Source organism: Panthera tigris, assembly GCF_018350195.1.
Source record: "Panthera tigris isolate Pti1 chromosome F3 unlocalized genomic scaffold, P.tigris_Pti1_mat1.1 chrF3_random_Un_scaffold_81, whole genome shotgun sequence".
NCBI lineage: Eukaryota > Metazoa > Chordata > Mammalia > Carnivora > Felidae > Panthera > Panthera tigris.
Genome location: NW_024962188.1, coordinates 480 through 26,334, shown reverse-complemented (window position 1 = coordinate 26,334; position 25,855 = coordinate 480). Strand labels below are relative to the sequence as shown.

The following is a 25,855-nucleotide window of genomic DNA, read 5'->3' as shown; positions in this document are numbered from 1 at the left end:
AAGGACTAGACTAGTTGGAAGTAGGAATGTGTGCAGGATTCTTTATCTCAGGACTTTTGAGACCTTTATCCTCCAGGAGCCTAACCTTATCCATTTCATCTCAAGTATAACCCCTCTGCATGGGACACAAATAATGTTACATCTGTGTTTTCTAACTAGTAACTTGGGTCTTGAAATGTTCAGTTTTGTAGAAGACCCTCTACTTTCCTTTGAGGGATATCTCCTGTACTCTGTCCCTTGAATTTTCCAAGAACCTAAGGAGCACCCTAAGACCAAAGAGTCCTCTTTCACAAGTCATTTGGAGGGGAAAAAAAGGACATCCTGATCATTCTACAGTTTCCTTTGATTCTGTTGCTGCGTAATTGCTGTTGAAACTGGTGCTGTAGTCTGGTTGTGATTGACCTTTACTCCCAGGATTCCCTTGCTGATCCAGAGTTTACAGTCTTCATGGTGTTCCACACTTAGATTTCAAAGCTACAAAGTTTCTTTTGTTCACTGCACATGCACATATGCTCAGCAGCTATCCCAAAGCACCAGCACCCTGTTTGGGCAGCTGGGTCTCCTGGCTTTCGCCATACACCCCTGTCCCTCCACACTCAAAGACCTTATGTGGAACCCATATCTTAGCCTAGACTTTCCTTATGAGTTACCCTTTGAGGATCTTGTTTGTCTTTTTTTTTTTTTTTTTTTTTGCCAGAAGATGTTAGTTGGGACCATTCTAGGCTGTCAGAGAGGTTCAAATGATGCTGCAGGAAGAGATCGGACTTCTCTTTCCCCTTTGTTAGCATATCTGTACCCCTGCCTTTTTTTAAGTAGGCTCCATGCCCAGCATGGATTCCAACATGGGGCTTGAACTCACAAGCCTGAGATCAAGACCCAAGCTGAGATCAAGAGTTGGATGCCCAACGGACTGAGCCACCCAGGTGCCCCTGGACCACCGCTTTTAAATCCTGTGGAGCATCTTTTCTGAAGTCAAGGAAGGTCTCATCTTGCCCTTCCCAGAGTAATGAGCATCACCTAAGAGGTGGCCTGAGAGGCCATGTTTTGGGTATAATATCTCATTAAATCCTCTTATCAACCTTGTAAAATAAGGCAGTAATTTCCCTTGTTTTATAGAGGGAGATTTTGAGCCAAAGAGAAGTGGCTTCTCCAAGAACAAATAGCTATAGGTTATAGAGCTAGTTTTGGAACTTCTGAGTTCCAAACACTCCATTCTGGCAAGCGAATTCTAATTATTCTCATTTCTATTTGATGTGTATTTACTTTTGATAGAGGGAGACGGAGTACGAGCTGGGGTGGGGTGTGGTTGCAGAGAGAGAGGGAGACACAGAATCCGAAGCAGGCTCCAGGCTCTGTGTTATCAGCACAGAGCCCGACGTGGGGCTCAAAGCCATAAACCGTGAGATCATGACCTGAGCTAAAGTTGGACGCTTAACTACCCAGGTGCCCCTGGCAAGCTAGTTCTAATTTACTAAACTAGAATGCCCTCAATTCATGACTGGTTCATCTTCCTGTTTTTTTCTTCTTTAAGTACAGACTTAATGAAAAGCTTCTAGAACGTACAAATTTGAAGTATATTGGGTAATTCAAGTTTTGATATTTGCTCTGTTATTATTTGAAATACTCTAAGAATTTGATGTATTTGGTAAATGTTTTTCATATCAGCGTTAAAATAGTAATATTATTTATCACCCTTTTTTATACATTGCAGTTACGAAATAATTTGTCGACATAAAGAAGAAATCATGCTTAAAAATTCTTTGCAAAACAGCAATCCTGGTAAGACTTTACATAGTGAATTGCTCTTGGTGGTCCTAACATAAGTAAAGTCAGAATAAGGGTGTTTTGGTAAAGAAAGAACAATGAAGAAAAGAACACCAATGTGTAAATTGCATACGTATTTTTTTCTTTCTTAATTTCTTTCTTTATAGTCTAATGTTCAGAATGATTTAAGAAGTTAACTGTAGGTAATTGAAAATATGAGGCAGTATTATCTGAAAAGAAATTCATTATTTTAGTCATGACCCCTAAAATACCATGTGACATCTTTGTGTAATAAATATGAAAATGCTTTGTTAACTGTTTATTTAATTTTGAGAGAGAGAGAGAGAGAGAGAGAGAGAGAGCAGGAGAGGGACAGAGGAAGATAGACAGAGGATCCAAAGCAGGCTCCACCACTGAGAGCAGAGAGCCCAATGTGGGGCGCGAACTCGTGAGCTGCGAGATCATGACCTGAGCCAAGGTCAGATGCTTCACCAACTGAGCCATCCAGGTGCCCAGAGGAAAAAAAGATTTTTAAGTTAGCATGTTTTATGTTTCCTCCATAAACATATTATAACAAATTGCACTTGTTATAAAAATGGATCTTTTATAAAATGTTTACAAATGGATTATATTTAGAAAATATTGTTACCTAGCGATTTGTCTCATTAAAAAATGAACCAGCCCTAAAACTGGGAATTCTACAGTACTTTCCTGGTACCATAAACAAATGGCAAATAATAAGAACTGAAAATCTTAGCTAGTGTGCAGCACTCCCAAGGAGATTGTTTTTTTATAGATAGCTTCCAGGAGTACCGAAGAAAAGCACTGCCTTGTTGAGAGGCATAGGTTATTTCACATATTGTCTCAACAAGGTCTCACCATTATCATCTTCACTCCTCATAAATCAAGACAGAATGAGAGGAACGCTTGGGTGGCTGTGTCAGTTAAGTGTCCAACTCTTGATTTCAGCTCAGGTCATCATCATCTCACAGTTGGTGAGTTGGAGTCCTGTGTCAGACTTCTCTGTTGGGCTCTTTGCTGACAGCTCAGAGCCTGTGTGGCATTTTCCCTTTTTCTTCTCTCTCTGCCCCTCCCCTGTACATGCATGCTCTGTATCTCTCAAAAAAAATAAACATTTAAAAACAACAACAACAACAAATCCAGAATGAGATATGTTGACTTCATTAGAACAATGTTTTCTTCTGTTTGTTGGAGAATTGTCACGACACTGTAATTTTGTTAGAATAAGATACTCTGTTGCCATTAGTCAAAATTTTATCTTCACAAGTATTCAAATAGGGCAACTTGGGCTCCAGAAATTATAATAACAGCACAAAGATGTTTCACAATCACACACACACACACAAAATGCTACTGTTTCTCCCTAGTTGTGGGACCCAGTGCACTGTACAATCTGAAAAGTAAGAAGAAAGCTTTAACTTGGTAGACTGTTACCAAAGGACTTCTGTAGGTTAGTTTTGGAAGTTACAAGAAAGGTAAAGGTAGAACAGACAGCCTTTTGATCATTAAGGTGCTCATAACAGAATAGAGCTGTCCCTGCGGTTTTTGAAACAGAAAAGTTTCTGTGGTTTTTAAAAATAATTTTCAAAGGAATCATTTTTATTCATGTCCATTTGTTCACTTCACAAGTAACTCTTAAGTGCCTGTTAGCTACTAAGTGTTATCCTGTTGTTGTAGAATACAAACATTCAAAAACCAGTCTCTGCACCCCAGGACTTTGTTGTTACCACTGCCGTTTGTGTTATTTACTCTATTTAGTGCTTACTGGGTGCCAGAGTCTCGTAGTGCTTATAATTATCATTGTTATTTTGTATTGACATTTGTTCCAGTTACCGTAAGTTCCTGGTGAGGAATCCGAGTTTTCAAGGACTGGGTAGAATCTATGGTAAGCATGCAGAGTTAAGAGTTCAGTTTGCCAGGTAGAGAGGCAGAAGGACCAACATTTGTATGTTTGACAATGTTTGTAAACTATCACGATTACGTGTTTGGCGGAGTACACAGCAGTGCAGAGGCGAAGGTGTACGAGTGAACTTAGCAGGATTTATGAGCAGTTGGGTTTTGCTGGTAGAAAACGTGTGCTATGGGAATGGTTTGGAATGAGGTGAATACCTAGGTAAGACAAGCTTATGGAAGTTTGTTAGTGCTATAGAAAGGAGTAGATCTTACCCGATATGCCTTGGGAAATTTCTTCTGTAGAATGCTTTTAGCGGCAAATAATAGGTGACTTCTAACAGTGACTAAACCAGTAAGAACCAGAAATGTTTTGATGGTTCAGTGATGTCATCAGGATCCCAGTCATCTCTTGTTCAGTTTTGGAGTTGCTGGTATTTTTATTTCTCCTTTCCGGGGTGGCTAATTAGCAACAGCTCCAGGTATCATATTCTCACATGGCAACATCCAGTGGGTGGGAAGGACTGCTTTTCTTTAGGTGTTTCTTTTCACTAGGAAGAGACTTGCAGTAGACTTCCTCTAACATTTTAAAGACTAGGTTATGTCACATACTCATTCCTAAACTGGTCCCTGGTAAATCAGGTACTGTGATTAGCTTGGAATAATCCTTTCTCTTTTTGAAGCCAGGGTGAGGCCACCTTCTCTGTGTATGGAGACAATAAATATCCAAATAAAGTTGTGATTCTCTAGCAAGAATGAAGAATATGGAATGGCTCTTAGGGAGGGAGCCAGCAGTATTTGATGCAGGGATTTTGGAGAATTTGAAGCAGAAGACTACTAAGATTAGATTTGAGTTAGGACACTCTGGTTATGGCATAAAATACAGATCACCAAGCCTTTTTCCTAAAGAGCCAGTGAATAATTTAGGTGATGTGGTTTCTCAGCTCTGCCCTTGTGAAAGCAGCCATAGCAATATGTAAGTGAAGACATGGGGCTATGCCCCAATAAAACATTATTTACAGAACCAGATGGCAGGTTGGATTTGACCAGTGGCCGTAGCTTGCTGAACCCTCATATGAAGGATAGGTTATAGGAAACCACATAAAGAGACTGGGAGGCAAAGGAAGCTCTTGTTTTCTTAGCCTGGTATTAGTCCATTGTGAAACTTTCAGCTGTGTAGTTTGAAAACGTCAGGGGTTCAATTTATTCCATTAATTTTTTTTTCAGGGCCTTGTGTCTTTATCATTTGTTTTGCTTATTTTTTTATTCATTTAAGAAATAATAATATTTTGTGTGTTTTTTTTTCCCTGCGAAAATTATCAGTTAAGAATTCATGTTTGACTAGGGCAATGGCAGGGAAAAGAAAGCAGAGACCGAAACAGTATAGTTAATACGAATCTGTGATTCCTGAATATGAAAAGTTAAGGGGTGAGAGAGAACTCTCAGAAGATTCAGAAGTTTCCAGGTTGTGTGCCAGCATGTAAATTGGACATGAAAAGTGTGTAGGACTTTATCAGATGAACAGAGGAGAGCAGCAGGAATGAGGACACAGTAATTATGACTTTTTGATTATTTTGGCAATGACTGCCTTTAATAGGTGAAGTATATTTTTAATTTTCTAAGAAATTAAGGAAAGGAAAGAAACAAAAAACTATAATCAGTAGTATGTTTTTATACTGGGTCTGATAGTTCTGTTTTTTCTAGAACAATCCCTGTTACTTCTTTTCATTCCTATCTGCCAGAAAAATGAACTAAGTCCTAGTTAGTTGGAAAAATTAACTGATTTTTCATATTTGAGAGGAACTTGTGTATGGTAGAACATAGTGGCAACCACCAGGATTCTCTCTCTTTTTTTTTTTCTGAGTAAAATAGGATTGTTGATTGTTTCACACTTTGTGACATCATGATTTCATCTATTCCTTTTAAACCTTTCTTCAAATGGATATATAGGAATGTAGGAATTTTCCGGGCAAATACCAAGAAAAAGAGATTCCAGGAAAGGTATTCTGTGACATAACCTTCTGACTGTAACCACGTGTATGACATCAACCCAAATAATAAAATTTCATATAATGCAGTTGTGATAGAGGCACCCCAACGACACCCAGATTTTATTATTCACTGGAAGAGCTCACAGAACTCAGCATATAGTTGTTGCCTATGGTTTGTTATGGCGACAGGCTAGAAAGGCCAATCAGCACAGACAAAAGGTGCATGGGTGAAGTCCAGAGTAGACCAAGCACAGGCTTCCAGGAATCCTATCTTTATGGAGTTATCAGGATGTGCTTAATTCCTCCAGCATCAAATTAGAACAGCACAAGTGAAATGTTGTCTGCCAGTACGAGGCTTATGGATACTCAGTGCCCGAGGTTTTCATCAAATGCTAATCACATAGGCATCTTCTCCTTAGCATGTCCCAAAATTCCAGGTTTCCAAAAAGAAATCAAGTGTATGGCCTTAAGCACACTGATTTTACCAACACTTAGGCACAGTGAGCTTCTATTACCGAGCTAGGGAATGGTGGAAACCTTCCTTAAATCCAAGATCCCAGGGAACAACCAAGGGCCAGTCATTCAAGTAGGATATTCTGAGGGTAGCCATCTTCGGCCTGCTGGTTGAAACCTTTTCTGCATAGAGATTACAGCCCTCAATTCATTTTTGGTGGTGTCTTAAATTTTTATTTTAATAGCAAGTGAAATGATGGTTAACATGGTACTGGTTTCAGTTTCATCATCCATATGAAGTAGGTATTTGTACAAAAAAGACTAGGGCAATATTAGGTCATTATCATCTTTTTTTATGTGATTAAGCTTTCATTATGATTCTTAGATACGATCAGCATAATGATTTTTGATTTAAAATTAGAATAAAATCTCAATTATATGGAAAACCCAGGTTTGACTCATATAGTGCTGAATCCCTGTTTATAGTTATATTTGGTCATATTCATCAATTGTTTTGTTGCCTAAGTATACAAATAACTTGTATTTTTGTATTTTGCTTTATGTATTTTCATATACTTCCATATGGGAGACAGTACCCCTATTGTGTTACTTTGATCTCTATCTTAATGTTCAAGGTGACTGTATCATGGTTAATATATGCTAAGAGAAGCTTCAATGGATACCGTGTTTGGTTGTTGTACTTTGTTTGATTGTTTTTTACATTTAATGAGCCTTATTTTTTCAGCAGTTTTAAGTAAACAGAAAAATATAATAGAAAGTACAGAGAGTCTCCATATACCATACCATGCACCCATACACGCCTAGCCTCCCCTGTTGTTAACATCTTGCACGACAGTGGTCCATTTTTAGTAGTAATTATTTTTCAGTTCCTTTGTTTAGTTTTGAGTGAGAGAGCATGCATGCGTGTGAGCAGCCAAGGGGCAGAGGGAGAAGGGAGAAAGAATCCTGTGCTGTCAGCACAGAGCCTGATGCAGGCCTTGATCCCATGAACTGTGAGATCATGACCTGATCTCAGATCCAGACATGGACGCTGAAACAATTGGGCCACTGAGGCACCCTGACAAGAGTGCATTTTATATGGACATGAACTCTTCATTTGGAGGCCAAGTCTCTAATTTGCATTAGTGTTCAGCCTTGGTGTTATACATTCTATGAGTTTTAACAAATGTGTAATGATGTGAATCCACCTTTGTGGTATCGTGTGAAAGAGTTTCACTGCCTTAAAAGTCCTCTGTGCTTGGGCGCCTGGGTGGCTCAGTTGGTTAAGTGTCCGACTTTGGCTCAAGTCATGATCTCGTGGTTCCCGAGTTCGAGCCCCGTGACAGGCTCTGGAATGACAGATCGGAGCCTGGAGCCTGCTTCCGATTATGTGTCTCCCTCTCTCTCTGACCCTCCCCCCATTCATATTCTGTCTCTAAAATAAATAAACGTTAAAAAAATTTAAAAAATAGTCCTCGGAGGTGTGCCCCTTTTTCCCTACATTCACCCCAACCCTTACCCCATAGTCTTGCTCTTTAAAGAGTGTCATATAGTAACAATCATACAGTGGATATCGTTGAATGTTTAGAACATTAAAATTCCCCACTAATTGAATGTAGGCATTCAAGATATTCTTTGCATTTTGTTTTGTTTTGTTGTTCATCAGTAGAGGATCTGATGACATATGCCTTCCATGAATAAAAGCATGATTTTTCTAGATGTGTGTCACCTAATGGGGAGGGTTGAGAAAAATGACATCATGAGCCACTGCATAGCACTAACATTGGGATCATCCTCTGTGATGTTCATTGGGTCTAGATCTCTAGCAATGGAAGGAGACAGTCTCGAGAAGTTAGAACTTTATCAAATTGGAATGCCACATCCTTCCTACTTACCTTGTCATTGGAAATAAGGCCAGGGAGAGTCTGTTTGCTATGGTTTGGCCATGATTCAAAGTACAATAGCTATGGAGCACATTTGTGAGGTGTTGTTTCATCCTAAAACTGAACAGTCTCTACTAAACGGCTGGGGAAGTTCTGCTGTGTTACAGAAAAAAAAAAAAAAAAAAACAAAAAAAAAAAAAACCTCTCTTTTAACTTCTATAGCAGTGGAAGTCCAGAAAAATCATGCTAGTTTCAGTTTGACATTGTCAGCTTGTGATAATCATTCTCCTAACGACACCATTTTCCTCTAGTGTCATAGAGTCGGTCAGTGATGGCCATTGTAAACATAAGTTCACCTGTAGGTGTCAAATTTTGATAAAACCCATTCTTGCTTTTGGTCAACATAGAGGAGAAAGTAAGATTTCTTAGTGCTTTAAGCCTACGAATGGTATAATTACCATTCAGTGTAGTGTGGTTTCCAGGTGTGGTCCCAAAGCAATACTTTTTAACAAATCATAAGCTGTGCACTTGTAATTTCCTCTATTTTTCGATTGCTGATTTAACATGTATTTTGCTTTCTTCTTTAGGAGCAGATAAGAATGCTGAGGAAGACTCTATAACCAGGTAGGATTTTTATGGATTTGTAAAAATGACATTCGTTGGGGCACCCGTGTGGCTCAGTCGGTTAAGGGTGTGACTCTTGATTTCAACTCAGGTTTGTGAGATCAAGCCCCATGTCAGGTTTTTCGCTGACAGCCTCCTTGGGATATCTTTCCCGATTTCTGTGTGCACTCACTCTCAAAGTATAAAGGAATGAAATGAAATGAAATGGAAAATGAAAGGAAAGGAAGTGAAATGAATGAACTGAAAATTATGTGTTTCCTAAGGGAACGCAGAGAACAAAAGCAGTTGTTGAGTGTCTACCCTGTACAAGACAATATTTCCTATGCATAACATCTGTTAAGTTATATAGCATTGCATAGCTTTGCAAAATAGCTGTGTTGCTGTAGCCTACTTTTTATTAGTTTGGCAACTGTGGTTCAGGGAGGTTGATGAGTCGACCATGATTCCATAGTTAATGGGTAGCTAAGGGGCTTTGCCCATCAGCCTGTTTAGCTTCCACATCCATTCTCTGGTTCCTCAGCAGCACTGAGATGAAGATACAGATCCTAGGGCAGATCAACTCAGAATGTCAAAGCTAATCATGTCGGAACTCTAATTTAGGGTTTTCTTAAGAAACCAGATTAGTGCAAGCATTTGCCCTTATGTATTTGACCACTAGTGCTAACAAAAGTCATTAGTGCAGTGGAAACTAGTCCCTTGTTTTTACCATCCGAGATTTTAGGATGGATGTCAGCTATGGCCATGGTGTCACAGCTTTTACATAATAAACAAGATGTCGTCAGGCAGCTCCTTAGATGTGGTGATATCCCTTCTTCTTGACACAAATGAGTTTTCTGTAAGGGAAGGGTATTTAGTTGTAGACCATGTTACGTTAATTAAATTCAGTCTCTATCTCAAGGATATTGCTAGGATATTTCAAGGATTCTCTGTTGCCTAGGTTCCCAGTCTGGTTTCCCTTTGGACTAGTACCCTTGACTAGTTCTAGGAAGCTATTTCTTTTTTGGAGATTTTTTCCCTATGACGTTTCTGTACTGTGTTTTTGCCTTTTTACTTTCTTCTCTGGGTTTCTTGGTATTTCTTTATTTTTCCATTAATATTTCCTCTTCTGCCAGCTAAGGACTCTCCATTTTTCCAGAGGCCAAATCAAAACTACTTAGAGTCTCAAGAATTAGGGAACCTCAGATATTAATTCATCAAAATACCCTCTAGTAATTCAACCTCTGTTTAACCTCCTTTCCCAATGGTTGCTTACATGGACAGTTTGAAACTCAAAAGAGATTGAAGTGACCTAGTTGGATATGATAAGTCACAGAAATGAGACTTAAATTTGGGTTCTTTTCCTTCTTTCTTTCTTTCATTTCTTTCTTTGTTTTTTGTCTTCATCTTGCAGACAAATATTTTAATAATAGAAATCTGGGGAGTGGGTCTAATGAATACAATGAAGGAGGGTAAGAATCGAATTAGCAGAGGAGACCAGGTTTCAAGAAGAACAACACTGAGTTGGATAGAAACAAGAGTGTTAGGAAAGATGTCAGAATATGGGGGATTATGCCAAGTGAGATAAAGGAGAATGACAGGAATGAAGGACCCAGGAATAGGGGAGTTGTTTAGAAAGGCATATTCAGGGGCACCTGGGTGGCTCAGTCGGTTGAGCGTCCGACTTCAGCTCAGGTCACGATCTCACGGTTCATGAGTTCGAGCCCCGCGTCAGGCTCTGGGCTGACGGCTCAGAGCCTGGAGCCTGCTTCCGATTCTGTGTCTCCCTCTCTCTCTGCCCCTCCCCCATTCATGCTCTGTCTCTCTCTGTCTCAAAAATAAATAAACATTAAAAAAAAATTTAATAGAAAGGCATATTCAAATAGAGAGTTCAAGAGGGTCGTGACCAGGTTTCTGCTTTTGTGTGTGTTGGTTTCATTGAAGGTGCGAGCATACCTCAGATTTTCTGATGAGAGAGATTAAAAATCATTTGAGCTGCAGGGAAGAGTATTTTTACAGCAAATAGAAATATTATATCCCTTACTTCCACCCCAACTGAGGGAGGATAGCTTAGATCCTCTCAAGGAATTGGGGGTGGGGGGTGGAGATTCTGAACATCAGAGATGTATGGCCCAAGGCAAGCTGTCTCCTCACTCCACCTCTTTTCCTAAATCTGTGATGCCCTTCCCATGTACTTGTAGGGCTGTGCAGGGGTAGGACTGACTTGTGAAATCAGTAAGGGAGCTTCATCTGGATCGGTGATAACATGCCTATGTTGAGGTGACTGTGTGGATGAGTGAGACTCCCAATTCGCTTGTTCTCCAGGAGCAGGACATGGTCCCTACCCTCGGTCATTGGAGCCCATCCTTGTTGTAGGAGTGTATGGCTTCATAGGCTACAGATTGAAAGGTTGGGGAATGCCACAGAACTGTGCCGAAGAGTGATGTAGGAGTGGGAGCTCATAGGGAAGAAAATATTCAGGCAGCGTATAGAGAAATAGAGGCACAACTACCGGGACCATTTGATCGCAGTCTCTCTCCTTGGGTAGCTGAATGCCCCTGAAGGCTTGGAAGGTCTTGCTAGATATTATGGACCTAAATAAGGCAAGACCAGAGTGGTAACAAAGTTGGCCTTGGGAACTTTTAATCTTTTAATCTCTAGTTAGTACGACCACTCATAACCTCGAAACCCAAACTTTGATATATTTAGTTAAACGGAGGTCTACCTCACACACAATGTAATATGTGATGCAACAACTCTGGATGGTCCACCATGTTCACCATAAGTGTAACACCCATCTGGTAAAGTATGATGCTATTACGATACCACTGACTAGATTCCCTATGCTGTACCTTTGAGCCTTGTGATTTATTCATTCTATAACTGGAACACTGAACTTCCCTCTCCCCTTCCCCCATTTTGTCCATCCCCCCACCTCCCCTCCCTTCTGGAAAGAGTCAATTCTCTGTTTTTATGGGGCTGTTTCTGCTTTTGCTCTGTTTGTTCATTTATTCCCCTTTTTACATTCTACACAGAAGTGAAATCATATAGGATTTGTCTTTCTCTGTCTGACTTATTTCACTTAGCCTCATACCATCTAGGTATATCCATGATGTTGCAGATCTCATTCTGTTTTATAGCTGCGTAATATTTCATTGTGTGAGTGTGTGCGTGTGTGTGTGTGTGTGTGTGTGTGTGTGTGTGTGCTTGGTCTGTTCATGTATTGGTGGACACTTGGGTTGCTTCCATATCTTGTCTATTGTAAATAATGCTATAATAAAGATAGGGGTGCATATATCTTTTTTGAATTAGTATTTCCATTTCCCTTGGGTAAATAAATACCCAGTAGTGGAATCACTGGATCCTATGGTATTTGTGTTTTTAATTTGTTGAGGCCCCTCCATACTGGCTTTCACTGTGGTGATACCAATTTACATCCCATGACCGGTGCACAAGGGTTGTTTTTTCTCCACATCCTGAGCACCCTTGTTGTTTCCTGTGTGTTGAAACTGAGCCATTCTGACAGATGTGAGGTGAGAAGTCATTGTAGTAACGTTTATACATTTAATTTTCAACCGTGTCAGAGCATTCCCTGCCTGTCACATTTGGTTATGGAAACTCAGACTGGGTCTTTCCTGGAGATTTCACAGGTTAGCAGAGGTGGAGTCAAAATAGAGAACTGAAAGTTTTTTTAAAACAGGGTCCAAATTGTGAAAGACCTGTATTCTAGAAACCGTAAAACACTGATGAAAGAAATTGAAGGTGACGGAAAGAGAAAGACATCCGATGCTCACAGATGGGAAGAATACATATTTTTAAAGTGTCTACACTACCCAAAAGCATCTACAGATGTCATGCAATCCCTGTCAACATACCAACAGCATTTGTCACAGAGCTAGATAAACAATCCTAAACGTTGTATAGAACCACAAAAACTTGAATGGCCAAAGCAGTATTGCAAAAGAGGAAAACTGGAGGTATCGCAGTCTCAGATTTCAAGTTTTCTTCCAAAGCTGTAGTAATCCAAACAGTATGGTGAGTACTGGCATACAAAATAGCCTCATAGCTCAGTAGAATAGAACCGAAACCCAGAAACAAATCCACCACTGTATGGTCAGTTCATCTTCCACAAACAGGAAAGACTATCCAGTGGGGAAAAGGCAGTCTCTTCACCAAATGGTGTTGGGTAAACCAGACAAGTCACATTCCAAAGAATGAAACTGGGCCAATTTCTGTACCATACACACAAATAATCTCAAAATGAATTAAAGACCTAAGTGTGAGACCTTAAACCATAAAAAATCCTTGAAGAGAGTACAGGCTGTCATTTCTCTGACTCTGGCTGTAGCAACATTTTACTAGTTATGTCTCCTGAGCCAAGGGAAATAAAGCAAGAAGAAACTATGGGGACTACATGAACCTATAAAGCTTTTGCACAGTGAAGGAAAACGTCAAAACTAAAAGGCATCCTCTGGGATGGGAGAACATATTTGCAAACATTTTGCAAATCCAGTAAAGGGTTAGTATCCACAAAGTATAAAAAATTGATATGAGTAAACATCCTCCCCTCCAAAAAAGCCCAGTTTAAAAATGAGCAGAAGACATAACCAGACATTTTTCCAAAGACAATATACAGATGGTCAACAGACACATGAAAAAAGGCTCCCCAAAACTACAACGAGATACCATGTCACACATGTCAGAATCGTTAAACTCCAAGACACAAGAAGCAAGTGTTTGCGAGGATGTGGAGACAAAGGAAACCTCTTGCACTGTTGGTGGAAATGCAAATGGGTGCGGCCCCTCTGGAAAACAGTATGGAGATTCCTCAAAAAATTAAAAAGAGAACTCTCCTATGATCCAGTTATTGCACTATTGGATACTAACCAAAAAAAATACAAAAAACACGAATTCCATGGGACACACGCACCCCTGTGTTTATTGCAGCATTATTTCTAATAGCCAGCGCAAACGTCCATTGACAATTGAGTGAATGGAGAAGTTCTATATGTATGTATCTGTGTGTTTATATGTTTTTCATACACACACACACACACACACACACACACAAACACACACACCCTGGAATATTACTCAACCATAAAACAATGAAATCTTGCCATTTACAATGACCTGGATGGAGCCTGAGAGCAGTATGTTAAGGAAAGTCAGGGAAAGACAAATACTATATGATTTTACTCATGTAGCACTTAAGAAACAACAAATGAGCAAAGGAGAAAAAGAAGGAGAGACAAACCAAGAAATAGGCTCTTAACTGCCGAGAACAAACAGATGGTTGCCAGAGAGGAAGTGAGTGGTGGGAGGGCTGAAAGAGGTGATGGGGATGAAGGAGTGCCCTTGTCATGATGAGCATGGGGTGAGTATGGAGTTGGTGAATCACTATATTAATAAACTAATATAACACTGGATGCTATTATTACTGGAATTATAATAAAACTTAATGAAAAAAACCAGAGGCCAACTTTTAATTATACCAAGAAACGTGGTTTAATACACAGATAGCTGACCTTTCACTTAATTTTTTAAATTTTCTTTTAAAATAAATGAACATGTTTTTGTTGTATATTTTTGCTCTAAAGGCTTTCCGACAAACCTGGTCTTGATGATTCATGGTCTACATCAGCTAGACAAGACTTAGATTTTGGTACCAAGGTAAAGTACCCTCCTGTGAAACTCACTTTCCTGCTCTGAATTTAGTTTTCTCCCTTATTTACTCTGAAAATTAAGAGGAGACTGTGTATCATCATTTTATGTGTGTCATGGAAAGTTGGCAAGAACAAACCACTTTACAGATACATGACGCGTTGAATGTTTTGTTTTGTTTTGTTGTACTTTGGTAAATCCTACAGGTGGAGGCTGATAAAAGAATGGGCTGGAAAATATATAATGACCGTCAAATTATATTAGGAAAAGCTTTCCCACAATGGAGGAAATGTGACATTTGGTTAAGGATAAGGATTCTTACTGTGATAGTAACATGACTGATAATACTCATGCCTAAATGAAACCCGATTGGGTCCAAGTATCTATTGTAGGTTGCCCCCCGCCCCGGGCAAGTTTTATTTTGGTGAGATACAGGATTTTCCTTTGGCTCTATCCTTTGTTCTACATTTAGACTAAAATCATATTAGAAAATGTTGAAATTTAGATGTTTACATCATTTCTCAACATTTACCTTACAAAAGTGTTCCCCTGTAGTTTTGAAATAACTCCATGAAGAGTAAGTTAAATTTGTGCATCTCCCCGAAGAATACGTATTTTGCTGAAAAGAGTAGCTCTATGGGCAGAGGCTCTTCATAGCCAAGTTGTCAAATTTCTAATTTCAGAAATCTTTCATACTGTAGCTTTGAAAACTATCTCCTCCTAGTCCTTGTGTCAGATTCTAAAATTTAAAGTTTCAGACATCTGGTATTTATTTAAATATTCATTTCAAACCCCTACATCATTATAAGCTACTGGAGGTTAGGAAACAAACTTGTTTGACTCCTGGAGCTCCTAGAATAAAGTCTTGCTTGGAAGAAGCAATGTCATGGTTTTTCAATGTGAATAAATGAGTAGGGAAATGGAATTCCGTAGAATGGAGTTTGAAAAGTAACAAAATACGCATGATATATCACAATTAAATATTTGAATTTAAAAAGTAAGGCTTCAGTTTACATTCCGTTTTAGCGTTTAATACATATAAACGCAAATGAATTCTACTGAGGAAATCAGGAGTTACATAAGAAAGAAGGTTACAGTATATTTTTAGTATCCTCCCATTGTGAGCTTAGAATTGCAGAGAAAAAGTCCTCAGCCTTTGTTTGCTTACCCCATCTGTGTCCCATTACATACATCCTTTGAAGGTTCCCATTTCTTCCTAGAATTCTCATTCCCAATTCTTTCTCCATAGTGAAAGTTGATGTGTTAGGAACCTCTCTTTTTCTGTTCTTTTGTTAGTCTAGTAGTAATTTATAGCTTTTACTAAGTGGTAGATGCCAGGAATTGAACAATTTATTTTATAGTGAAAAAAATTAAATTATTTATTACAGTACTTATAACCCGGTAACTGTAGTGTGATTAAAGTCAGTATTATTAGGGATATACTGTGAATCAAAGCCTCTGTTTTACGTATAGGTTATATATATATATATATATATATATATATATATATATATATATATCTTTCAAAGGTTTAAAAGAGACTATTGTTCATAGTATATTCCCAGTCCTACTTATGTACCTGTTGAAAAATGTATGTTGTTTCCACTTACCTTATTTTGCTCACATTTCTCCTTTTCTTCCTTGTCTTAAGCTCATGCTTCATTGATTGGTCATGTCTCATTTTTTTTTTCCTTTTTTCCTCTTCTCCCCCCATGCTTTTAAAGATATTTTTGATGTTTTTAAGTTTATTTATTATGGAGCGCGCGAGAGAGACAGAGTGCAAGCGGGGTAGGGTCAGAGACAGAGGGAGACACAGAATCCAAAGCAGGCTCCAGGCTCGGAGCTGTGAACACAGAGCTCAATGTGGGGCTCAAACCCACAAACCGTGAGATCATGACTCATGAGCTGAAGTTGGACGCTGAGCTGACTGAGCCACCTATGTGTTCTCACCACCATGCTCTTTTTTAATGGTTTCCCCTACCCTAATATTTCCTTGCAGAAAACATTTCTTTAGTGTCTGTTCTTTTAGTACATCACTTTCTGTCAACTCCATTGTCAACATATTGGTTATGGAATTCTGTCTGTGTGTGGTTTTCATCCATGACTCATTGCCCCACAAGGTTTATTATTCTTTTTTCTCTTTCTTGGAAGGAGCTGAGCTAAATGTTTTTGTAGTGTTTGTATTTCTCTTGGAAAGGGAGGGAGAGAGAGAGAGAATGAGCAAGTGCTAGTAGGGAGGCGCAGACAGAGAGGGAAGGAGGGAATTTCAAGCAGGTTCCACGCTGTCAGCACAGAGCCCGATGTGTGGCTTGAACCCCACTAACCGTGAGTTCATGACCTGAGCTGACATCAAAACTGGGTCACTTAACTGACTGAGCCACCCAGGAGTCCCAGAAGGAGCTACATTTAAATAGTCTTATTTGTATTTAGTGTTTTGAGAAACATAAGCCACTTAAACTGTTTGAAATTCCAACTTACCAACATAAGATACTACTGAAGAGTAAGTTTGTATATTTTCTCTTACAAGAGATAGTTCATGCCAGTATAAATCATGCAAACACTTCACAAGATAACATATTTAAATTTCTTAGTGTTAGTTTTTTCAACATGCTTTCAATTACCTAGGGTTCAATGTTTATCTGAGGTTACTTTGGTAAAGTATTTACCCGATATTAATCAGTTACAGGTACGGCGAGTAACATTTGGGACTACTTATGAGATCTCTTTTAATCCTCACCACATAAGGAAATGGAGACTGGTAATAAATAGTTAACGGCATAACTGAGATGTGAATCTACATTTGAATGATTCCAAAGCCTGTGTTCCTTGTGTAATGGTGCTCATTTGGTAATGGTGAATATTACAATGATTTTATCGAATTGGATTCTTGTAATCCTTAAAGCTATTAATTCTTTTCTAGAATGTCCCGAAATCACGCATAGCAAAGCTACTGCATTCTTCTTGGCAATTCATTAAAAACAGTAAGCTATTGGAAGACTTGTATTATTCACTAATTCTTGTCCATTCTTGTGTTATTCACTAATTTGAAGTTACAGATATTTTCATGTCCTCTTTACTTTGTTTTCTACTAAGTGAAACCAAAACGTGGCACTGTGAAACCAGAAGGTGGAACCTTATCTGAGGACAGCAATCCTGATTCTGAAAATAAAGATATGGCTGAAACTCTTTCCAAACCACCAGTCAGAGTTTATGGCGATCCTGTTCCTGTTTTACCATCATCTAAATCTCTTCTGAAACCTTCTCTCAAGACGTTAGCTGTCCTTGGTCTTGCAAATGTAAGTTGTTTCGTTTTATACTGCCCCCACCCGTACCATCCTCTTGCTCCTTATAATGATGAAAAGGATCTTAGGAAGAAATGGAAGTCCTCAAGATCATAATAGAAATCAGTGTAATGACAACAGAGAGGAAGGTACAGGATTGAAATTTAGAAAGTTTGGTGGGAGTAGACAAATCTCGGGTATGCCTTTATGGAAGCAAAGAAGGAGAAGGCAGCTGGAAAGAATAGCTCGATGCATATGAAGATGAGGAGGGGGGTGAAGGGGAAGAATTCATTTTAGAAGGGCGAGTTGAACTTAAAGTATGAAGAGTTGAGAGAAAGTATCATAAAATCACAGCAGCAATAGTGGGATTAAGGCAGAGAAGATGCTCTTTAAATTATAAAATGTGGGAGGGAATATTTTCAGTGCAAATTAAGAAAAAAAAAGCCAGGTAACAACCAAAAAATACTTAGACTCTTCTGAATGACTTACAGCTGATTTCTTTGAAGAACCGAAAGAAATTTTTGCCCTTACATTTCAGTTTAATAAAGGTGATATCCTAGATTTAGTTTAGCAAAACCTGTGTTTCTAAGGAATGCAAAGTGAAATCTGTTTTAGTCCATACCAGGTTGATTGCGAATTTTCACTTTTTGGCTATTGTCTTTCTTGGGGTTTCTAAGGTAACCTATTGTGTGGTATAATCTTGGTATATTTTAGGTCTTTTTGAGTAGAAAGAGAGGAAATAAACATTTATTCTTTTCATTAAATAAAATTTCTGGTGATGTAAATAAGGTTCTTTATCCATGAAATGAAAAACTAAATTTGAAGCTGCAACACTGAATTTGTTTTTTGTTTTTTAGCTTCTTTATTTATTTTGAGAAAGAGAGCAAGCAGGGTAGGGACAGGGAGAGAGGGGAGAGACAGAGAGAATCCCAAACAGGTTCTTCATTGTCAGCACAGAGCTCGATGCATAGCTCAGACTCACAAACCAGTTTGCAAGATGACGACCTGAGCCCAAATCAAGATGCTTAACTGCCTGAGCTACCCAGGTGCCACTTAAGCTGCCACACTCTGAAAGAAAAAAATATATAAAATATGTTTTCTGCATTCTGAATTATCTTTTTTTAATTTTGAGTTTTCAAGTCTTTATTTTGAGAGAGAGAAAGAGTAAGACAGAGGCAGAGAGAGAGAGAGAGAGAGAGAGAGAGAGAGAATCCTAAGCAGGCTCTGTGCTGCCAGTGTCAAACCCGACACAGAACTTGAATAACCTGAGCCCAAATCAAGTTGGACGCTTAACCAGCTGAGCCACCCAGGTGCCACTCTTGTTTTAATAGTATCTGCATAGAATAGACACATACACACATTTCAAATGAATGAACTCAACATGTATAAATTTTTGTCTAATATGAACTCTTTGTCATGACAGAATCATAAGGAATGAAAGGTTGCCAAGAGGGTATGCAAAATTCGTTGTAGGAGGTGATTTTTACTTTTTTGAATATTTCCGACAATAGATACATTTTTAAAACAATATTGATTTATTTTTGAGAGAGATGGAGCATGAGTGGGGGAAGGGCCGAGAGAGAGGGAGACACAGAATCTGACGCAGGCTTCAGGCTCTGAGCTGTCAGCACAGAGCCTGACATGCGGGGATCGAGCTCAGGAACCATGAGATCGTGACCTGAGCTGAAGTCGGATGCTTAGCCGACTGAGTCCCCCAAGCACCCCAAGATACATTTTATATTATTCAGGGGAAACTTTAGTATTCATAGTTGTTCAACTTAGCATGTAAATTATTCTTTCATGTCTAAAACTGAGAAAGACTGCTGAGTTTGTTTTTTTTTTTCTTTTTTTGGTCCCTTTCTTCTTTCCTCCTGGGAATGTTCAGTCTTCCTTGATAATCAAACATGTATTTGAAGACTTTAAAATCTTCAAATTGGATGATCATAAATATATTAGTTGCTTAATGCTAGATTCCTTCTTGGGTCTTTAACCACCTTCCTATATGGTGTAGATAGGAAATTAGAGCTCTTCATATGCTGTTCCCAGTGGAATAATAAAACTATATGAAGTTTAAAATCGGGTTTTATATTTTTCTTAGACCTCGTGGTAGTGCTGGAAAATGGCTCAAAATTCTGTAATCCTGTATTTCTCTTCTATACTTTAAATCTTGTCCCTTAAGATTAACTTTTTCATTCGTTTTACTATTTTTTTTAATGTTGATTTTTGAGAGAGAGTGAGGGAGAATATGAATCGCAAGCCGACTCCATGTTTCGTGTGGACCTGATGCAGGGCTTGATCCCACGGCCTTGGGATCATGACTCGAGCTGAAACTAAGAGTTGGATGTGCAACTGACTGAGCCACCCAGGCGTCCCAAGATTAATTACTAAAAAGCAGTATTCTTATAAAATCCTGAATTAGTGTTTCACAGTTAAAACTTTTTATGACTCTTAATGCTATTCACTACAGAAATGACTATTTGTGTATATTAGTAAAAGCATATTTTACATCCTTAAAACTACTGTTGAAATATAGAGTTGAAATCTTGAATCTCATGTTTTTTTTCCCCTGCTTTTGTGATTGTATTATTTTTACTCCTTAAGAATATTTTTAGTGTTTGTTTATTTTTGAGAGAGAGAAAGTGAGGGAGAAGGGGAGGGGTAGGGAGAGGCGTACAGAGGGACCAAAGCAGGCTCTGTGCTGACAGCAGAGAGCCTGATGCGGGGCTTGAAGTCATGAACCAAGAGCTCATGACGTGAGCCAAAGTCGGAGACTTAACTGACTGAGCCACCCAGGCACCCCTCCCCTGTTTTCATTATTATTCTTTATTTATTCTTTATTTTTATTATTTGACAATTTAGTGTCCAATAAGGGAATATATAGTGTGTACAGTGTAGTCTTGGCTTAGGGAGTAGATTCCTGGAATTCATCACTTCCGGATAACCCCAGGGCTTATTCCAACATGTGCCCTCCTCAATGCCCACCATCCCTTTTTTCCACCCCCTTATCTCCCCACCCCCATCAACCCTCAGCTTGTTCTCTGTCTTTTAAGAGCGTCATATGGTTTGCCTCCCTCTAGGTATTTGTAACTATTTATTCTTTCCCTTCCCCTATGATCTTGTGTGAAGTTTTCAAATTCCACTTATGAGTGAAAACATACGATATCTTTCTCTTGACTGACTTATTTCACTTGGCATCATACCTTCCAGTTGCTTCCACAGTGTTGCAAATGGCAAGATTCCATTCTTTTTCATGGCCAAGTCGTATTATTCCATTGTAGATAGACCACCACCTCTTCTTTAGCCATTCATCAGTTGATGGACATTTGGGCTCTTTCCATAATTTGGCGATCGTTGATAGAACTGCTATCAACTCTGGGGTACATGTGCCCTTACAAATCAGCACTCCTGTATCCTTTGGATAAATGCCTAATAGTGCTGTTCCTGGGTTGTAGGGTAATTCTATTTTTAATTTTTTTGAGGAACCTCCACACTGCTTTCCAGAGTGGCTGCACCCGTTTGCATTGCCACCAACAGTGCAAGAGGGTTCCCATTTCGCCACATCCTCGCCAACATCTGTTATTTCCAGAAGTGTGAATTTCACCACCACACTCTGACTGATTGAGGTGTTATCCCAGTGGGGTTTGATTTGTATTTCCTGGATGATGCATGATGTTGAGCATCTTTGCATGTGTCCATTGGCCATCTGGATGTCTTCTTTGGAAAAGTTGTCTATTCACGTCCTCTGCCCCTTTCTTCGCTTACTTGGTTTTGGGGTGTTGAGTTTGGCAAGTTCTTTATAGACTTTTTTATCCTAACCCTTTATGTGATATGCCATTTGCAAATACATATCTTCTCCCATTCCGTTGGTTGCCTTTAAAGTTGTTGATTGTTGCCTTTAGTGTGTCCAGCTTTGTATCTTTTTTTTTAATTTTTTTAATGTTTATTTTATTATTTTTGAGACAGAGAGAGACAGAGCATGAACGGGGGAGAGGCAGAGAGAGAGGGAGACACAGAATTGGAAGCAGGCTCCAGGCTCTGAGCCATCAGCCCAGAGCCCAACGTGGGGCTCGAACTCACGGACCGCGAGATCGTGACCTGAGCCGAAGTCGGACGCTTAACCAACTGAGCCACCCAGGCACCCCCCAGCTTTGTATCTTGATGAGGTCCCAAAACTCACTTTTGCTTTTATTTTCCCTTGCCTTTGGAGACATGTCAAGTAAGTAATTGCTGCAGCCGAGGTCAGAGAGGTGGTTGCCTGTTTTCTCCTCTAGGATTTTGATGGTTTCCTGTCTCACGGTTACCTTTTTCATGAATTGGAGTTTATGTTTGTGTAAGGTGTAAGAAAGTGGTCCAGGTTCACTCTTGTGCATGTTGCTGTCCAGTTCTCCCAGCACCATTAGCTAAAGAGACTGTCTTTTTTGTATTGGCTACTCTTTCCTGCTTTGTTGGAGCTTAGTTGGCCACACATCTGTGGGCCCATTTCTGGGTTCTCTATTCTATTCCATTGGCCTCTGTGCTTGTTTGGAGCTAATACCATGCATTTGAGGGGTCCAGCTTTGTAGTACAGTCTAAAGTCCGGGATTGTGATGACTCCCCCACTCTGGTTTTCTTTTTCAACCTTACTTTGGTTGTTCTGGTCTGGGTCTTTTGTGGTTCTCTCCAAAGTTTAGGATTGTTTGTTCTAGTTCTGTGAAGAATGCTGCTGTTATTTTGTTTGGGATTGCATTGAATGTGCAGATTGCTTTGGGTCGTATTGACATTTTAACAATGTTTGTTCTTGCAGTCTATGAGCATGGGATATTTTCCGGGTTCTTTGTGTGTTCTTCAGTTTCTTTCATAAGTTGTCTATAGTTTTCAGCATACAGATCTTTTACCTCTTTGGTTATGTTTAATGCTAGGTGTTTAATGTTTTGGTGCAGTGGTAAATGGAATCGATTCTTTGATATCTCTTTCTAATGCTTCATGATTGGTGTATAGACATGCAACCGATTTGGGTGCATTGATTTTTATCCTGCAGCTTTGCTGAATGCATGTATCCATTCTAGCAGTTTTTTGGTGGAGGCTTTCAGGATGTCAACATAGAGTATCATGTCATCTGCAAACTATGAAAATTTGTCCTCTTCTTTGCCAACTTGGATGCCTTTTATTTCATTTTGTTGTGTGATGTCTGAGTCTAGGACTTCCAACATTATGTTAAGCAACAGTGGTGAGAGTAGAAATCCCTTCATGTTCCTGATCTCAGGGGAAAAGCTCTCAGTGTTTCTCCATGGAGGAGGCTATTAGCTGTGGGCCATTCATATGTGGCTTTTAGGGTTTGAAGGTCTATTCCTTCTATCCGATTTTCTTGAGGGTTGTATTAAGAAAGGGTGCTGTATTTTGTCAAATGCTTTTTCTGCATCTATTGACAGGATCATATGGTTCTTATCCTTTCTTCTCTACATGGGACGTGCCATGTTGATTGATTTGTGAATATTGAACCAGCCCTGCTGCCCAGGAAAGAATTGCACTTGATCCTGGCAAATCATTCTCTTAATATACTGTTGCATTACATTTGCTAGTATCTTGTTGAGAAGGTTTGCATCCATTTTCATCAGGGACATTGGCCTGTCATTCTGCTTTTTAGTGGGGTCTCTGTTTTGGAAATCAACGTAATGCTGGTTTCATAGAAGGAGTCCAGAAGCTTTCCTTCTGTTTCTATTTTTTTGGAACAGCTTGAGAAGAAGAACAATTAACTCTGCTTTAAAGGTCTGGTAGAATTCCCCTGGGATGCCATCCTGCCCAGGACTCTTATTTGTTGGGAGATTTTTAATAACTAATTGAATGTCTTCACGGGTTATGGGTCTGATCACGTTTTCTATTTCTTCCCGTTTGGCTTTTGGTAGTGTGTGGGTGTCTAGGAATTTGTCCATGTCTTCCAGTTTGTCCAGGTTGTTGGCATATACTTTTTCATAGTATCCTTGGATCCTTGTTGTATTTCTGTGGTGTTGGTTGTGATCTCTCGTCTTTCATTTGTGATTTTATCTGTTTGGGCCTGTCTTTCTTCTTTTTGAGAAGTGTGGCTAGGGGGTTATCAATTTTGTTTATTTAAAAAAACACATCTCTTAGATTGATTGATGTTTGCAACCTTGTTTTTGGATTCTATAGGATTTCTTTCTGCTCTACTCTTTTTTGTTTCCCTACTTCTGCTGACGTTAGGCTGTCTTTGTGCTGTGTTTCTAGTTCGTTTAGGAGTGAAGTTAGTTTCTGTATTTGGGACCATCGTTGCTTCTGGAGATAGGCCTGAATTGCAATATATTTTCCTATAATGACTACCTTTGCTGCATCCTAAAGGGTTTGGATTGCGTTTTTTCATTTTCATTTGCTTCCATGTGGTTTTCAATTTCTTCCTTAATCGCCTGGTGGACCGATTCTTTCTTGAGTATGAAGTTCTGTAACGTCCATGCATTTGGAGGCTTTCGGGTTTTTGTTCTTGTGGTTGATTCCAAGTGTCTGAGCGCTGTGATCTGAAAATATGCATGGTATGATCTCAATCCTTTTATATTTGTGGAGGGCTGTTTGTGACCCAGGATGTGATCTATATTAGAGAATGTTCTATGTGCACTTAAGAAGAATGTGCTTCTACTGCTGTTGGATGAAAAGGATCTCAAGATATCGGTGTTGATACTCATGTATATAAATGTATATATTAAGGCCAATATATATCTATGTATATCTGAATACATCTGGTCCAATGACACATTGGATCTGTGTTTCCTTACTGATTTTCTGCCTTGACGATCCGCCTTTTGCCATGAGTGGAGTCTTAAAGTCGTCTACAATCATGGTATTTGTATGTATACATTTAATCATGTTTGTGAGTAATCGATTCATATGTGTGGGCGTTTCACTTTGGGGGCATAAACATTTGCAATTGTTAGCTCCTCTTGATGGATAGACCCCTTAATTATGACCCAATGCCCTTCTGAATCTGTTACTACAGCCTCTGGTTTAAAATCTAGTCTGTCTGGTGGAAGTGTGGCGACTCCAGGTTTCTTTTGACTTCTAGTAGCATGATAGGTGGTTCCCCATACCTTCACTTTGAACCTGGAGGTGTCCTGGGGTCTAAAATCAGTGTCTTGCTGACAACATATAGATGGATCTTGTTGTTTGGTTTTGTTTTGTGTTTTACCCATTCTGATTCCCTGTGTCATTTGATTGGCGCATTGAGTCCATTCATATTCAGAGTGATTAGTTAAACATATGAATTTAGTGTCCTTGTGTTATCTGAAGGTTTCATGCTTTTGGTGAGGCCTCTGGTCCTTTGCAGTGTCTGCTGCTTTCCACTCACAGAGTCGCCCCTTAGGACCTCCTGTAGGGCTGGTTTAGTGGTCATGAACTCCATTAGGTTTTGTTTGTCAGGGAAAGCCTTTCTCTCTCTTTCTATTCTAAATGTCAGCCTTGCCTGGGAAGGGATTCTTTGCCGCAGATGTTCCCATTCAGCACATTGACCATTTCCTACCCCTCCCTTCTGCCCTGCCAAGTTTCTTTGGATAGGTCTGCTGCTACCCTTATGTGTCTTCCCTTGTCAAGTAAGACCCGTTTGTCCCTAGCTGCTTTCAGAATCCTCTCCTTATCTTTATAGTTTTCCAGTTTCGGTATGGCATGTCGTGGTGTTGACTTGGGTTTGCTGATTTGGAAGGGAATCTCTGTGCCGCCAGGACTTGGATGCCCGTTTCCTTCCCCAGATGAGGGAAGCTCTCAGCTATAAGTTGTTCAAAAAAACCTTCTGCCCCTTTCTCTCACTCTTCTTCTTCTGGGACTCCTAGGATGTGGCTAATATTTCATCTCACCGAATCACATAGGTCTCTATACATGCCTCGTGATCTAGTCATTTCCTTCCTTTCTTTTCTCTGCTTCATCTTTGTCCACAATTGTATGTTCTGTTTCACCGATTCTGTCTGCTGCTTCTCCCGTCCTTGTTATATCTATAGATATATCTATGTATAGATATATAGGTATATATTAAGATATAGAGATAAATGTAGATATATAATTAGCTTTGACCCACGTCAACTCGGGACTACTAGGCTGTTTCCAAAGGGAGAGGAGGAAAGAAGCAAGTAGAAACAGAAAAAAGGGAAAAGAGAAGAAAGGTAAAGCAAAGGAAAGAAAAGATGGGCGCCTGGGTGGCTCAGTAGGTGAAGCGTCCGACTCTTGAATTTAGCTCACGTCATGTTGTCGCTGTTGGTGGGTTTGAAACCCCCATCAGGTTCTGCAGTGAGAGCATGGATCCTGCTCGGATTCTCTCTCTCTCCCTCTCTCTGCATCT

General features: G+C 39.5%; 1 protein-coding gene across 1 annotated transcript in view; it reads left to right on the top strand.

Annotated features, from left to right (window-relative positions):
* LOC122236320 (ankyrin repeat domain-containing protein 26-like) overlaps positions 1-17,562 on the top strand; it is a gene marked incomplete at its 3' end in the record, with an annotated part of 31,527 nt that extends 13,965 nt beyond the window's left edge. Inside the window, exons 5-9 of the mRNA XM_042977187.1 lie at positions 1,712-1,779; positions 8,590-8,626; positions 14,203-14,275; positions 17,187-17,247; positions 17,360-17,562. Of these exons, the coding sequence (XP_042833121.1) occupies positions 1,712-1,779; positions 8,590-8,626; positions 14,203-14,275; positions 17,187-17,247; positions 17,360-17,562 (442 nt within the window). The remainder of the gene's footprint in view (positions 1-1,711; positions 1,780-8,589; positions 8,627-14,202; positions 14,276-17,186; positions 17,248-17,359) is intronic.
* Between the last annotated feature and the right edge of the window lie 8,293 nt (positions 17,563-25,855).